We start from the raw sequence: 14,381 nt of genomic DNA on the forward strand, positions 1-14,381 counted from the left end.
ACCAGCTTGAAAGAGAAACTATAATTTTATACCACTATGGGAGCAAATCATGAACTACAGAGTAATTGCAGTAAAGAGACGAATCAGTATATGTTGATCAATAAGAGAGTTACAGCTATATACAAATGAAGGACTATATCCTTTATAAGATAACAAAGAAACATTAGTACTTGTACATATGAACAAATAGAACCAGCAGCCAACTAATAAAGAAAGTAGCATGTGCTATATGACGGGAACAATAACATCTATAAGACCAAGATAATTGCAATGATAACAGTAGGATCATGCCATCATTCGATCCAATCATTGCAGAACTAGTTGAGCGACAAATCAAATATAACAGTAGTTCCATTGGTTCAGCCAATAAGTTAACAAAAGTTTAGTTCCTACTAATTTTGCAACTCGTGATAATAAAGAAAGCAGAGCTCGACATCACAGCAACAAAAGTGGTAGACTGGGAGCCTGGAACCATGCACATCAAATTGCAGAGCAGAAAAATAGCAGTACTACTTGGAGCAATGAGAAGCTCAACGGACTGGGGCAACATTTGGAAGGAGACAAGCAAGTACTACAACAGCTAGCTAGGCTGAATTGAAGATTAGAAAAATCATATGTTGAGCATGATTATACACGTGAAGGGGAAGGGGTTCACGGCAGGGACCTTCAGGTCATGGCATGGCTTGCATCTCTCCTCCTCATGTGCATTGGTTTGCATCTAATCCTTGCAGTCCAATCCATGGACGTCCCTCCCTCCCTGCATCTCTAGAACTGAGAAAAAAAATCACAGAGGCTGATTAACATTTGAGAGAGCGGACTATGGATACACCAAACTCCACCAGTACCTAGCTCCCAAACTGAGAAAAAAAATCCATTCATATGCAGCAGCCCAAACTTGACTTTGAGAGAGCAGACTGATTAACATTTTTTTGTTGCGTCGAATTTTTCACAAATAGAAGTACTCCAGCAACTATCAGAATAAATCATAGAGGCTGGCCGAACTAATTGGCGCACTCAAACGATACCTGAGAGCAGCCTGATGAACACATTGTTAGAGAGGCACATCTAGCTAGTTTCCTGTATATCAATTGAGCTACTAGCTTGGTTGCTTCTTTTAGCTAGCATACACGTACGTGATTTGTTATACCATACATAAACAAACACACGTTTCTTTTAGCTAGCTAGGCGGAAGTGAAGATTGATCAAAATCACATTCATATCAAGCAATGTGAAGCATCATTATACAAGGAAAAGGGGGGAACAGAGGAGTGCAGAGGGGCTCACCATGGGGATGCTTTAGCCGATGCAGTGCACCGCCGTCACGCCGTGGAGGGGGCCGCCGTCTCGCTGGAGTTTACCCGCCGCGTGCATCCGCCCCGCAGCCACCGGGTGCAGGAGCACCGACCACGAGGCGGAGCCGCCCGTGGGACTTGCGGTGGGCGTCGAAGATGGTGGAGCAGAGTCGCCAGCGACACGCCGGAGTTGGAGGGGACGCCACCCTCGAAACCCTAGCCATGGGGAGGGGTCGTGGGTGAGCTCTCGGGGCCGCCAAAAGCGGATCTGGCCGGAGGGAAGGGAAGAGAGGCGGCAGGGGAGCACGGATCTGTGCGGCGCGCCGGCGAGGGCCGCCGGAACACGGCGGAATCGAGCGGCGTAGACAGCAGCGGCGAGGGTTTCGTGGGTGGGGGAAGGGAGCAGGGAGAGACGAGCGAGAGAGGGAGAGGGGGAGGCGTGCGGTGGGTTTCTATCTTGTTTTTCTTTTTCTTTTTTCCCTCCTTTTCTTTAGATGGGTGGATGTGGCATGTGGCGTGGAGAGATGGATGGATAGATGTGAGCCATGTCATCAATCCATGCCACAACTGGTTCCACCAATGAGATTTAAGCTATTGCAATTGTATTTTCTCCTCTTATTCCGAGTAAACACTTAACAATTTTGGAGAAGGGCATCGGTCTAAACGGCTCGCTCCTTCCCATGCTTCCCGACCGGGCCGAGCCCGCCACGGTAGGGTGTGGTAAAGTTTCAGCGCGTTCCGGAGAAGCCTGACCGGAGGCCGCTTGTAATGCGAGCACCTGAAATGATGTCCAGGAGTGGTTTGTAGAACCATGTATGATGTATTCACGGTACGTGTAGGCCTAGTGCAACCAAAGGACGGGCAGGACCCACCACCGGGGGGTGTATGTACCTCGGCGGCATGCCGGATCTGGCCGTTAAAATCCACGGGAAATCATATGATGCCAGAAATCCTCGGGACCTGGCACGGTGTCATCATATGGCCCTTGTAATGTGTGGGAAAAGTTTGAGCGCGTTTCGTAGAAGCCTGGCCGGAGGCCGCTTGTAAACTACACGATCTCCGAGGTAGTATATGGCTATAGAGAGAGAACTTGTCCGATTTGTGAAGGAAGTGTGTTGCCCATTTCTCCGTTGACCTCGATACTTCTTGTGATCTCAAAGGGGGCCATCGCATGACACGTGGCAGGACATGGCATTTTTCGGGGCCGCCTGCAATATTTGAGACATTTATTGCATTCGTAGGGTTTCAATGCGGGAAGTTACAGATTTGCATGGCAACCACCTGAAATGATGTCCAGTAGTGGTTTGTCAAATCATATATGATGTCTTTGCGGTATGTGTAGGCCTAGTGCAACCAAAGGAGGGGCAGGCCCCACCCCCGAAGGGTGAATGTGCCTCAGCAACATGCCGGATCTAGCCGTTAAAATCCACGAAAAATCATACTTTGCCGGAAATCCTCGAGACCTAGCACGGTGGCGTCATGTGGCCCTTGTAGGTTAAAAGTTTGAGCGCATTTCGCAGAAGCCTAACTGAAGGCCTCTTGTAAACAGCAACAATTCCGAGGTAGTATCTAGCTACCGAGAGAGAACATGCCCAGTTTTGTGAAGGAAGTGCGTTGCCCGTTGCTCCGGTGGCATTGCTACCCCCCTAGGGCCCCCGTCCCGCCTAACCCTGGAGCGGTTGACCACGAGATCTAACCCTTTGACTTTCCACGGACGGGCTTTGACCAGTGGACCTCTCCACCCGGTTGTGTCAGGTCGGCCCAGAGGGACACCGGGGAGCAACATCCGGGCCAAACCCACAACTACATCCCCTCCATGTAGACCCGACGCGTCCGTTTCGCCCCTCCAGGTGCCGCTAGCGGCGCCATCAGTTAGGGGGGCCACGCTCCGGAGACGCGTGTCACCTCTTCGGACATGCCACAACACTTTCAAACTTGTGAGAAGCCGCATGCGCAAGATTGGCGGCATGCTAGCCCACGGAGGCCGTCGGACATGCCACACCACCACCCCGCATGTATGAGGGCCCGGTACGACGCTCCGGTGGCATTGCTACCCCCCAGGGCCCCCGTCCTGCCTAACCCTGGAGCGGTTGACCACGAGATCTAGCCCTTTGACTTCCCACGAATGGGCTTTGACCAGTGGACCTCTCCACCCGGTTGTGTCAGGTCGGCCCAGAGGGACACCGGGGAGCAACATCCGGGCCAAACCCACAGCTACATCCACTCCGTGTAGACCCTACACGGCAGTTTTCCCCCTCCAGGTGCCGGCGGCGGCGCCGTCCGTGAGGGGGGCCACGCACCGGAGACGCGTGCCGCCTCTTCGGACATGCCACAACACCACCCCGCATGTATGAGGGCCCGGTACGACGCTCCGGTGGCATTGCTACCCCCAGGCCCCCCGTCCCGCCTTACCCTGGAGCGGTTGACCACGAGATCTAGCCCTTTGACTTCCCACGAACGGGCTTTGACCAGTGGACCTCTCCACCCGGTTGTGTCAGGTCGGCCCAGAGGGACACCGGGGAGCAACATCCGGACCAAACCCACAGCTACATCCACTCCGTGTAGACCTGACGCGGTAGTTTCCCCCCTCCAGGTGCCGGCGGTGGCGCCATCCGTGATGGGGGCCACGCACCGGAGACGCGTGCCGCCTCTTCGGACATGCCACAACACCACCTCGCATGTATGAGGGCCCGGTATGTCGCTCCGGTGGCATTGCTACCCCCAGGGCCCCCGTCCCGCCTAACCCTGGAGCGGTTGACCACAAGATCTAGCCCTTTGACTTCTCACAGACGGGCTTTGACCAGTGGACCTCTCCACCAGGTTGTGTCAGGTCGGCCCAGCGGCACACCGGGGAGCAACATCCATGCCAAACCCACAGCTACATCCACTCCGTGTAGACCCGACGCGGCAGTTTCCCCCCTCCAGATGCCGGCGACGGCGTCGTCCGTGAGGGGGGCCACGCATCGGAGACGCGTGCCGCCTCTTCGGACATGCCACAACACCACCTTGCATGTATGAGAGCCCGGTACGTCGCTCCGGTGGCATTGCTACCCCCCAGGGCCCCCGTCCCGCCTAACCCTGGAGCGGTTGACCACAAGATCTAGCCCTTTGACTTCCCACAGACGGGCTTTGACCAGTGGACCTTTCCACCCGGTTGTGTTAGGTCGGCCCAGAGGCACACCGGGGAGCAACATCCGGGCCAAACCCACAGCTACATCCACTCCGTGTAGACTCGACGCGGCAGTTTCCCCCCTCCAGATCCCGGCGGCGGTGTCGTCCGTGTGGGGGGCCACGCATCGGAGACGCGTGCCGCCTCTTCGGACATGCCACAACACCACCCCGCATGTATGAGGGCCCGGTACGACGCTCCGGTGGCATTGCTACCCCCAGGGCCCCCGTCCCGCGCGCCTAACCCTGGAGCGGTTGACCACGAGATCTAGCCCTTTGACTTCCCACGGACGGGCTTTGACCAGTGGACCTCTCCACCCGGTTGTGTCAGGTCGGCCCAGAGGGACACCGGGGAGCAACATCCGGGCCAAACCCACAGCTACATCCACTCCGTGTAGACCCGATGCGGCAGTTTCCCCTCTCCAGGTGCCGGTGGCGGCGCCGTCCGTGAGGGGGCCACGCACCGGAGACGCGTGCCGCCTCTTCGGACATGCCACAACACCACCCCGCATGTATGAGGGCCCGGTACGATGCTCCGGTGGCATTGCTACCCCTAGGCCCCCCGTCCCGCCTTACCCTGGAGCGGTTGACCACGAGATCTAGCCCTTTGACTTCCCACGGACGGGCTTTGACCAGTGGACCTCTTCACCCGGTTGTGTCAGGTCGGCCCAGAGGGACACCGGGGAGCAACATCCGGGCCAAACCCACAGCTAAATCCACTCCGTGTAGACCCGACGCGGCAGTTTCCACCCTCCAGGTGTCGGCGGCGGCGCCGTCCGTGAGGGGGGCCACGCACCGGAGACGCGTGCCGCCTCTTCGGACATGCCACAACACAACCCGGTTGTGGTAGTCATCCGATATATATATAAATACTTGGGAGCAAAGTCCCCTTCGTTTAAGACCCGATGCGCTGTTCCCCATTCCAGGTGCCGGCTGGCGGCGGCACCGTTCGTGAGGGGGGTCACACCGCTCTGTACAGAACCGAAAAATAATGTATATATGCTTATTAACACATACTATATGTAAGTTAGTCAAATAATAATATTTAAGAAAACATAAAATATAGCTATGAAAAAAGAAAAAAAAAACTATGCCGACGGCAAAGCCGTCGGCATAGCTGCGGCCAGGGCAGATGGCCGACGCGCCGCGGTTCAGTGATGTGGCATCTATGTCGACGGCAGCCGTCGGCATAGGTGGTGGTCGATGCGCCTCGGATCGATGACGTTGTAAACGCATCTATTCCGACGGCCTCCCGTCTCGGCCGTCGGCATAGATCGGACGCCGTTAGCCGCACATCACGAGCGGGATCGCCGGGCCCGCAACTATGTCGACGACCAATGTATGCCGACGGCCGCTGTAGGCGTAGCTTGGGCTAAGCCGACGGCTCTTCTGGGCCGACGGTAGCCGTCGGCATAGCTCGGGATAGCCCAACGGCTTTATTACGCCGACGGCCTGGACATGGCTGTCGGCATTGCCTAGACTAGGCCGACGGGGGCCGTCGGCATATATAATGCCGTCGGCATCGGGCCCCGTTCCGGTAGTGATGTACATATAAAATCTTTTTGGATTTTGTTACCGTTTTTAAATATTGTTTTGAACTCTTGCTTAGAAAAACTAGGGGCTACAGTATTTTGCATTTCGTGGTCAAGAATGAGGAGAAGTATACATGGCATTGACATGTACTACTGCATAGCACCCTTTTTGGACGTGCTGGGTGCAAATCACGGTACCACACACACATGGCCTGGGTTGCTGATTTGTGGGCACTCACCCATCGTCTCAATGAAGCAACGCAAAGAGATAGAGGTAAACATGGCACGGCACGGCATGGCATGGCGCGATACATGTGAGCAACTAACTGAATTATTGTCACCATCCGTCCCTACTTGTCCTGCACGCCTTTGCTGTCTGCTTTTTCGGTTCATTTACGATGGCATGAACAAAGTTTGTTGAGATCCAGGTCAAGAAAAACAATAGGAGCAGCAATGAATTCAGCGGGAGATCGAAAAGAAGATGTGACATGTGCATGCAGGGAAAACAGATAGCTGGGATGTAGTGACAATCACCTATGACGTACGGCATGGCCTTCCATCCCCGGTGGTTGTGGTCGGCGGCGTCGCCGTCCCCGGACTCCCACGACGGTTCGGCCTCGCCACCGCCGTCCTCCGACAAGACCTTCATCATCGTCGTCTTGTCCTCGCTCATGGGCTTCTGCTCCTCCTCCTGCTGCGGCCGCTGAGGCTTGTTTGCGTCGTCCATCGATCACTATGCAAGCACCAAGAAGCTGGCACACACATGAAACTGGAGGAGTCAGGCAAAGTACGTAGCTAGTGTGGCTGCGGCTGCACTTGTGGAGGAAGCAGAGGAGGTGAGGCCCGCCGTATAAATAAGCCAGCTGAAGAGTATGGGATCTTGCTTTTAGAGAGAGAGAGAGAGAGAGAGAGAGAGAGAGAGAGAGAGAGAGAGAGAGAGAGAGAGAGGCGTATACAAGGAGGATTGAAATTTCTCTCCCCCTCTCTAACCGTATACATACAGATGTAGTGCAGAAAGCAACGGCATGAGCGGAGAGAGACGAGCTAGTCCTCCATCTGATCGAATTTGTGAAGCCGGCCATAACTGCAGGTGGAGGCAAATAATTGAGGGTGCTAAATTATCTTTGCTCTCTTCCTAAATATGAGATGTTTTTTATTCTACATGTGAGTGAGAAGCATCCCATGCAGATGATTATTATTTTTCCAAAACAGAGACAAAAGTCCGTCTCATCAATTAATTAAGCAGAAGAGAATTATTCAGTTAATTAACAAAAAATCAGACGGAAACCAAAATGCAGATGATTATTACTCTAATTGAAACCAAACCAACCACGAATAAAGGAGCATGGGCCACCCGGGCCAGCTCCATGTCTATATCGGTGAAGCACCTATCGTACCACCTGCATTTGAGTCATCCACCCAGTGTGCACCACTACTGGTGTTGTGCACTCAATGTCCAATCAAGGAAATTAGTCACAAGAAAAGTATGTGGGCGTAGGTGCAATTAATTAATAACTTACTTGATCAAATAGATATAGGTGTACTAAATAAGAGTTTTGCTTCGGTACACCCCCTAGAAAAGTTTACAGATTTGGGTGTAGATTAAAGGTGAATATTAGAAGTTAACCTTCAATAAAAAAGATTAGATTGTTTCGATCTCTTGTTTGATCCATTGAGAAAATAAGGATTAGAATTAGATAATCGTGAATGTATGAGAGTACTTTTAAAAGTAACTTTAAGAGTCTTGCAAACTTTTAGGGGGTGGGGGGTGGGGGTGGGGAGGGGGTACTGGAGCAAAACTCATTAAATTACGGAAATGTTAACGCCCACACGTGTGGGCGTTGACCATCTCGACCACACGCATCCATCACCGTCCAGTACTATATGCACGAATGTTGGCACAATCTGGCTAATTTTCTGTGCCACGTAGGACAAGGCGTGTGTGTGGTGTGTGACATAGTTCGCCCACACATCCGTTTTACCACACGGAGGGGCCGGTGTGTGGGCGTTTAGCAGTTCACCCACACACCAGTTTTCAGTCACGCACAAGGGCTGGTGTGTGGGCATTTGCCATCTCGTCCACACGCCCATCTCCTCTCCCACACCCCAGCTGCTAGTTGCCATGTGTTTTTGCAGCGCACATGGCAACTGCCCCTAGTGTGCTTTATAAGCAGGTGGCAACTCTCTTTTTTTACCCGAGTTGCCATGTGTTTTTGCAGGATACACGGCAACTGCCTAGTGTGCACATAAGCAGATGGCAACTCTCTTTTACCGAGTTGTCATGTGTTTTTGCATGGTACATGGCAACTGCCCCAACGTGCACGTACATGGCAACTGCCCTAACATGCACGTTAGCAGATGGCAACTCTTCCTTTTTACATGGCAACTGCCCTAGCATGCTTGTGAGCACATGGCAACTCTCTCAACTGCCTAGTGTTAGTATGTGGCAACTCCTAAAGTTATGAAATCATGGCAACTACATTAGATCAGACCATACATGGCAACTGCAGTTGAGCAACCATGACAACTGCAGTTGTCCGACATGGCAACCGTAGTTCAGTGACATGGCAACTGCAGTTAAATGAACATGGACGAGGGTCAGGACCATGGCAACTGCGGGCGCGCGGTGGGCGTCACGCGTCGCGTGCGGGACCAGGAGGGTACGAGACCTGACATACGGGCGTGTGGGCATTATCAACTTCGCCCACACGCATGCGTGTGAGAGGGTTCGGGAGGGAAAAAAAGATGTATGTGGGCATTAGTTGTTTTGCCCACACGTAAGTGTGTGGGCTGGTTACTGTCCATGCCACACGAGGCGTGTGGCACAACTACCCGATACACCACACGTGTGGCAGTTATTGGGACCCTTAAATTAAGGAACAATGATACATAACTACCCATTTTAGAGGAAAAATCAAATCGCTATCACCAATAGTTTCCCCCTTTGTGATATGTGTAAAAGATACCCGCCACTTAGATACTGTGTTTAATAGATGCCTGAGAGTAATTTCATTTTAGAAATCCCTCTTTATGTCCAATGAGTAACAGTTTAATTTGGTCGCCCCTAAGTGATGGATCCATGACATGAGCTAGACCTTCTTTCGCATTTCCAAGTTCAACTTTGAACTCCCCTCCTAAGACAACACTCCATCAATTGGGGATCATTGCTATCTTCCCTACGAGGGCCATCCATATGACCGTGTCGACTAGGGAAAATCGTTCAAAGAAGAAATATTAAATTGATTGTGTCATGGTAGAAAGAATGTGTAATGGGTAGGAAGAATGTGTCTCCAATTGGGGATCTCTAAAATGGATGTGTCACCGGTAGAAAGAATGTGTGTCCTATCAACTTTGTGCACCAACATGGACCGGTTTTGCTTGTCCATGGTCTTAGTTGTTTGTTCTTAAATAGGATTCTATGTTAGCCAATAGGGGCAACCAAAAATAGTTAATACTACTTGCAAGATAAGTTATTTTACTTTCACGGATAGTATGATAACTCACATGATAGATCATAGCTAGTACGGTGCACATGTTGAGCAATCCTTAGTGATGAACATTTCAATGGTTAGAGGGGGACTACCACACTAGCTATCATTTGGCAACGTCAGTGATATCGGTTGGGTCGATATAGGGTGCCAAGGACGGAGTGGCACAATCTCTAAAAATGCATTAGTTGCAAAATGGTAATGATGGACTTGAACGGATGCAGAACTTTGATGTGTGTTTTGATTATTAAAGTAAACTGATTTGTTGCACACCTTCAGTAAAAATGAATCATTGGATGATAGTAATGTTGTTGAGGGAAGGCCTTGAGGTCATTATTATGATAGCAAAACATTTGTAAGGAGAGCTTGGTGAATGCACATAGCACAGAAACTTTCTTGTGCAGTCTCCAAAACTTACTAAGGGATTCATTAGTAATGTGAGTGACTCCTTCACTAGTAAATATAAAGTTCATTGGCCTACGTTACTAATATTAGTATGTCCACCAATGAGAAGCAATGTGTTAATTAAGATTGTGGTTATCCTCATGAACCCCTTAGTAAGCTTTGCAGATATCTTCTATTGCGCATATTACATTAATGAGTTTAGATTGTCTCTACTCACCACTTTCAGATTCACATTATATATCATCACAAAATAACCCTCATTCACCATCGCATGTTATCTCTTCCTTTACCATCCCATTTCATCTTCTTGGATCCATCTACCAAATCTTGTTTGACTCTCTTGCTCAGTTGAGCACACACATGTATGCTATAAGATCCTCCTGAACTACTTGACTGGCTAGCATGAATTAAGATATCTATCTACCTTTCTCTATTGTATCTCATACTCAAAACACAACTCATTCAGGAATGTAGGCCTTGGGAGTACTTGAGGAACTAGTCATATACCTAGCCATGGCTGGAGCAGAATATCCACACACCATAGTACAAATATGGTCCTTTTTAGTCTGATTCAAAACTGTCTATGTTTGAAAGCATCTAGTTTTAGAGTAGGAAGTACTCACCTCGCATGATTCTAGGACAATAGTAGGTTCACAGTCGACTACAAGTGGAAGTGCACTTTGTCGTTGCATTGAATTTTGGCAAAAATTAAGTGGCATACACATTGAATTTTGTACATCAGAGAGTTCATAAAATTAGATACAAACATATGAAAGATTATGTGTGGACTCCATGCAAAAATATAACCAAAACTCATAATTGCTCTTTAAACCCATTCATCGGTTGCTAGACACTTGACATAAGGTTATTTTAAGATTAGTTACTATTTGGACTAAAGCTCGAGGCCCCTGAGTTACTTTGCAAGGTTGAAGCCTTAATGGGAAGGGGATTTTTCACAATAATTATCATACGTGTATGTCCAATCACTTAGGAATATTTGAATAAACCAACTACAATATCATTTTGATTCTATGAAATATATAGGACTGCAGCTTAAATCCATGGTATTTCTTTGATCCACACTTTAATTGACCTTAAAGCACAACAAGGAGTAGAGGGTGGATTCAAATAGCACAATTGGGTGAGAGGAAGGTTGCCCACCATGGAGCATTGAAGCGGCAACCATGTACATACAAACAATGCCTATATGTGCTCCTAGAAGTAGCTAGGCTGCCTCTTGCATGTGCAAAGGCACTATGCCCCATAGAAACTATCTACCTGTGACTGTCCCTTGGCCCGCGGGTCTGACACAAGGTTAGAATCCGAGCTCTTCCAGAGTGGTATCTCACTGATGCCCCCCCCCCCCAGAAGGGGGCCTTCTTTGCCTTCCACCGAAGCTGCTCAGGAAAGGCCCAAAGTCAATCCCAGGGAACAGTAAAGCTTCATAGGGTCTTTCTGTCCAGGTGCAGGTAGTCCGCATCTTCACAAACATGTCTATTTCACCGATGAAAGAACATGCGGTGCCCCCATGTTTGGTTTTGGCAATTGATGACAATCTCTATGGACTAACGGTTGCCTTGAGTTATATTTGAAGGGTTTGTCCATAGGCTTTTCTTGGAGTCCATTTGTTGGTTTCAAGGAGAGTTTGTGATGACCAAGTTGCTATTAAGGAATTATCCAAAGATTGGTCTTATGAGTGTTGAGCTTATTGCAAGCATGTCTTGAAGAAGAAGATTGTGTGATCATTCATGTTTACCTTCAAGACATCATCCAAATGAAGAGAGTTGGAAAGATTCAAGGTTGATCAAGACTAAGTCAAATAATGAATCAAGTAGATCAACACACAAAGCATAAAAGATGTACCGAGAGGGATCAAGCGATCCCATGGTATGGTAAGCATGGTCAATTACGCTTTGTGTACTAACCCATGGTCTTCGTGAGAGTTCTTTGTGGGGTTAGGTTGCGGTGTGCAAGCTCAAGTTGAATCATCACGAAGAGATCATATGCTTGAAGCTTGCCGTCCATTGTGGCGACAATGGACTTGTGAAGATGTGCAGAAGAGTGGCTCACCCATAGTGGAGTATGGGGGAGCAATCAACTAGTCTTCTTCGAGCCAATGCAATCAAGAAAGGTGGTCCAATTTGAGGGAGTCAAGATCGTCATCATCTAGCTCAAGTGGATCATGTACAAGGCAAAGGTTTGCCCTTGATAGGTTTTCTATTTTACCGCTCTCACGGTAGTTGTGGGAGACCGGGTTATAGGATTGATTGCTGTACTATCAAGGGGGGCTCTCGATGAGTTGCTTGATCGTATTGTTCGTAGAGAGCTCAAACCATTGCATCCTTGCATCATCTTTTTGGTTCTTGTTTGGTTCTTCTCCTTGTGAGATTTGGAGCTTATGGTCATTTTTATGACAAGCTCGAGTTCATCAAAAACGGAGTTCTCATGCTTCTTCTATGATGTTTTCGATGTTGGAGGGTATGCCGGTTCTTCTCGGTTGGAGGTCTCACTCCTTTGTTTGCTAAGCATACCTCCCCTGCCTCTTCTTACTATAACAAGCTAAGCATACCTCCCCTGCCTCGGTTGGAGGGTATGCCGGTTCTTCTATGATGTTTTCGATGTTGGAGGGTATGCCTGTTTTGATGCTACTCGTCTTGCTCTACCCAACAAGCTTGAGTTTGCTCAATTCGGAGCTCATTTGCAGAAGTTATGGCAGTTCTGGTTTCCTTGGAGTATTCTTTGTTTTCGTGGTTGAGGCATAAGGTTGGCCCCAGCGGTAGTACCGCGACCACAGCGGTAGTACCGCCGAAGCTCCCCAGCGGTAGTACCGCTCTTAGAGCGGTAGTACCGCTCCCTGAATGGTAGTACCGCTTGGGATTTTCGGCCGTAGTACCGCTGTGCGTCTGGGCTACTTCCGCCTCGATTCTCGAACGAAGTTTTTCGTGTCGGGTTTTGCGGCACTAAGGGCGGCAGTAGGAGCGGTAGTACCGCCCTAAGCGGTAGTACCGCTCTTCCCTAGCGGTAGTACCGCCCTGGGGTCAGGGCCCTGGCAGCGCGGCAGTACCGCTGGGTTGAGCGGTAGTACCGCCCGAAGTGGTAGTACCGCCCTTCCCTAGCGGTAGTACCGCTCTGTGCGGGGATGTTCAGTGGGGTAACGGTTGGATTTTCCCCCTCCTATAAAAGGGGGTCTTCTTCCCCATTGAACCTTATCCTTTGAGCTCGTGTTCTTCCCCCATTGTTGACCTTCTTCGAGCTTGCTAACTCTCAATCCCTCCATGGATTCTTGCTAGTTTTTGAGGGAAAAGAGAGAGGAGATCTAGATCCACATTTCCACCAATCACTTTCTCCTCTATGTGAGGGGAACCCCTTGGATCTAGTTCTTGTAGTTCTTGGTGTTCTCCTTCTTGTTCTTCCTCTCATTTTCCTCCCTAGCATTAGTTGCTTCGGTGGGATTTGAGAGAGAAGGACTTGGGCACTCCGTGTGCCCTTGCCATTGCATTTGGTGCATCGATTTGAGTTCTCCATGGTGATACGTGGAAGTTACAAGTTGAGAAGCTTATTACTCTTGGATGCTTGGTGCCCTTGAGCTTGTTCCTCTTGGGTGCTTGGGCGCCCTAGACGGTTGGTGGTGTTCGGAGCTCAATCATTGTGGTGTAAAGCTCCGGGAAAGCGTCGGGGTCTCCAATTAGGTTGTGGAGATCGCCCCGAGCAATTTGACGGGTACCGGTGACCGCCCCCAAGGGTTCCCAAAGTGTACGGGTTCGGTGACTGCCCCCAAGGGTCGCCATTTGTACGGGTTCGGTGACCGCCCTCAAGGGTCCCTTAGTGGAATCACGGCATCTTGCATTGTGCGAGGGCGTGAGGAGATTACAGTGGCCCTAGTGGCTTCTTGGGGAGCATTGTGCCTCCACATCGCTCCAAACGGAGATTAGCATCCGCAAGGGTGTGAACTTCGGGATACATCATCGTCTCCGCGTGCCTCGGTTATCTCTTACCCGAGCCCCTTTACTTATGCACTTTACTTTGTGATAGCCATATTGTTCTTTGTCATATATCTTGCTATCACATAGTTGCTTATCTTGCTTAGCATAAGTTGTTGGTGCACATAGGTGAGCCTAGTTGTTGTAGGTTTTGTGCTTGACAAATTAACCGCTAGGTTTATTCCGCATTCGTTCAAGCCTAAACCGTAATTATTTTAAAGCGCCTATTCACCCCCCCACTAGGCGACATCCTCGATCTTTCAACCGAGCCTCTCTCCGAGACAGTGCCCAGATCGTTACGCCTTTTGTGCGGGTCAGAACTTACCCGACAAGGAATTTCGCTACCTTAGGACCATTATAGTTACGGCCACCGTTCACTGGGGCTTCGGCCGCCGGCTTCTCTGTCATCAGTTCATCAACTTCCTTGACCTTCTGGCACTGGGCAGGCATCAGCCCCCATACATGGTCTTACGACTTTGCGGAGACCTGTGTTTTTGGTAAACAGTCACCCGGGCC

General features: G+C 50.0%; 1 protein-coding gene across 3 annotated transcripts; it reads right to left on the reverse strand.

Annotated features, from left to right (window-relative positions):
* Positions 1 to 525: 525 nt before the first annotated feature.
* LOC123110298 (uncharacterized) lies at positions 526 to 6,882 on the reverse strand. Of its 3 annotated transcripts, XR_006453274.1 has the most exons (3): positions 6,527 to 6,882; positions 1,285 to 1,508; positions 526 to 771 (listed from the first exon to the last, which is right to left on the reverse strand). XR_006453274.1 is itself a non-coding variant. In XM_044530778.1 (2 exons), exons 1-2 carry the CDS (start codon positions 6,717 to 6,719, stop codon positions 719 to 721), a joined length of 246 nt encoding a protein of 81 aa, XP_044386713.1. In that variant the 5' UTR covers positions 6,720 to 6,871; the 3' UTR covers positions 526 to 718. The 3 variants fall into 3 exon arrangements, 2 of the variants coding, with proteins under 2 accessions (XP_044386713.1, XP_044386712.1); XM_044530778.1 differs by lacking the exon at positions 1,285 to 1,508 and having other exon boundaries at positions 6,527 to 6,871; XM_044530777.1 differs by lacking the exon at positions 526 to 771 and having other exon boundaries at positions 783 to 1,508; positions 6,527 to 6,881.
* Positions 6,883 to 14,381: the final 7,499 nt, after the last annotated feature.

This window comes from Triticum aestivum, chromosome 5B, assembly GCF_018294505.1.
Source record: "Triticum aestivum cultivar Chinese Spring chromosome 5B, IWGSC CS RefSeq v2.1, whole genome shotgun sequence".
Taxonomy (NCBI): Eukaryota; Viridiplantae; Streptophyta; class Magnoliopsida; order Poales; family Poaceae; genus Triticum; species Triticum aestivum.

Excerpts from the sequence above, each read along its gene's own strand:
- LOC123110298 (XM_044530777.1), bottom strand. The coding sequence starts at position 6,719 with ATGGACGACGCAAACAAGCCTCAGCGGCCGCAGCAGGAGGAGGAGCAG. Across the intron at positions 1,509-6,526 it reads GGCCATGCCGTACGTCATAG|GGTTTCGAGGGTGGCGTCCC; the intron begins GTGATTGTCACT and ends CCCCATGGCTAG.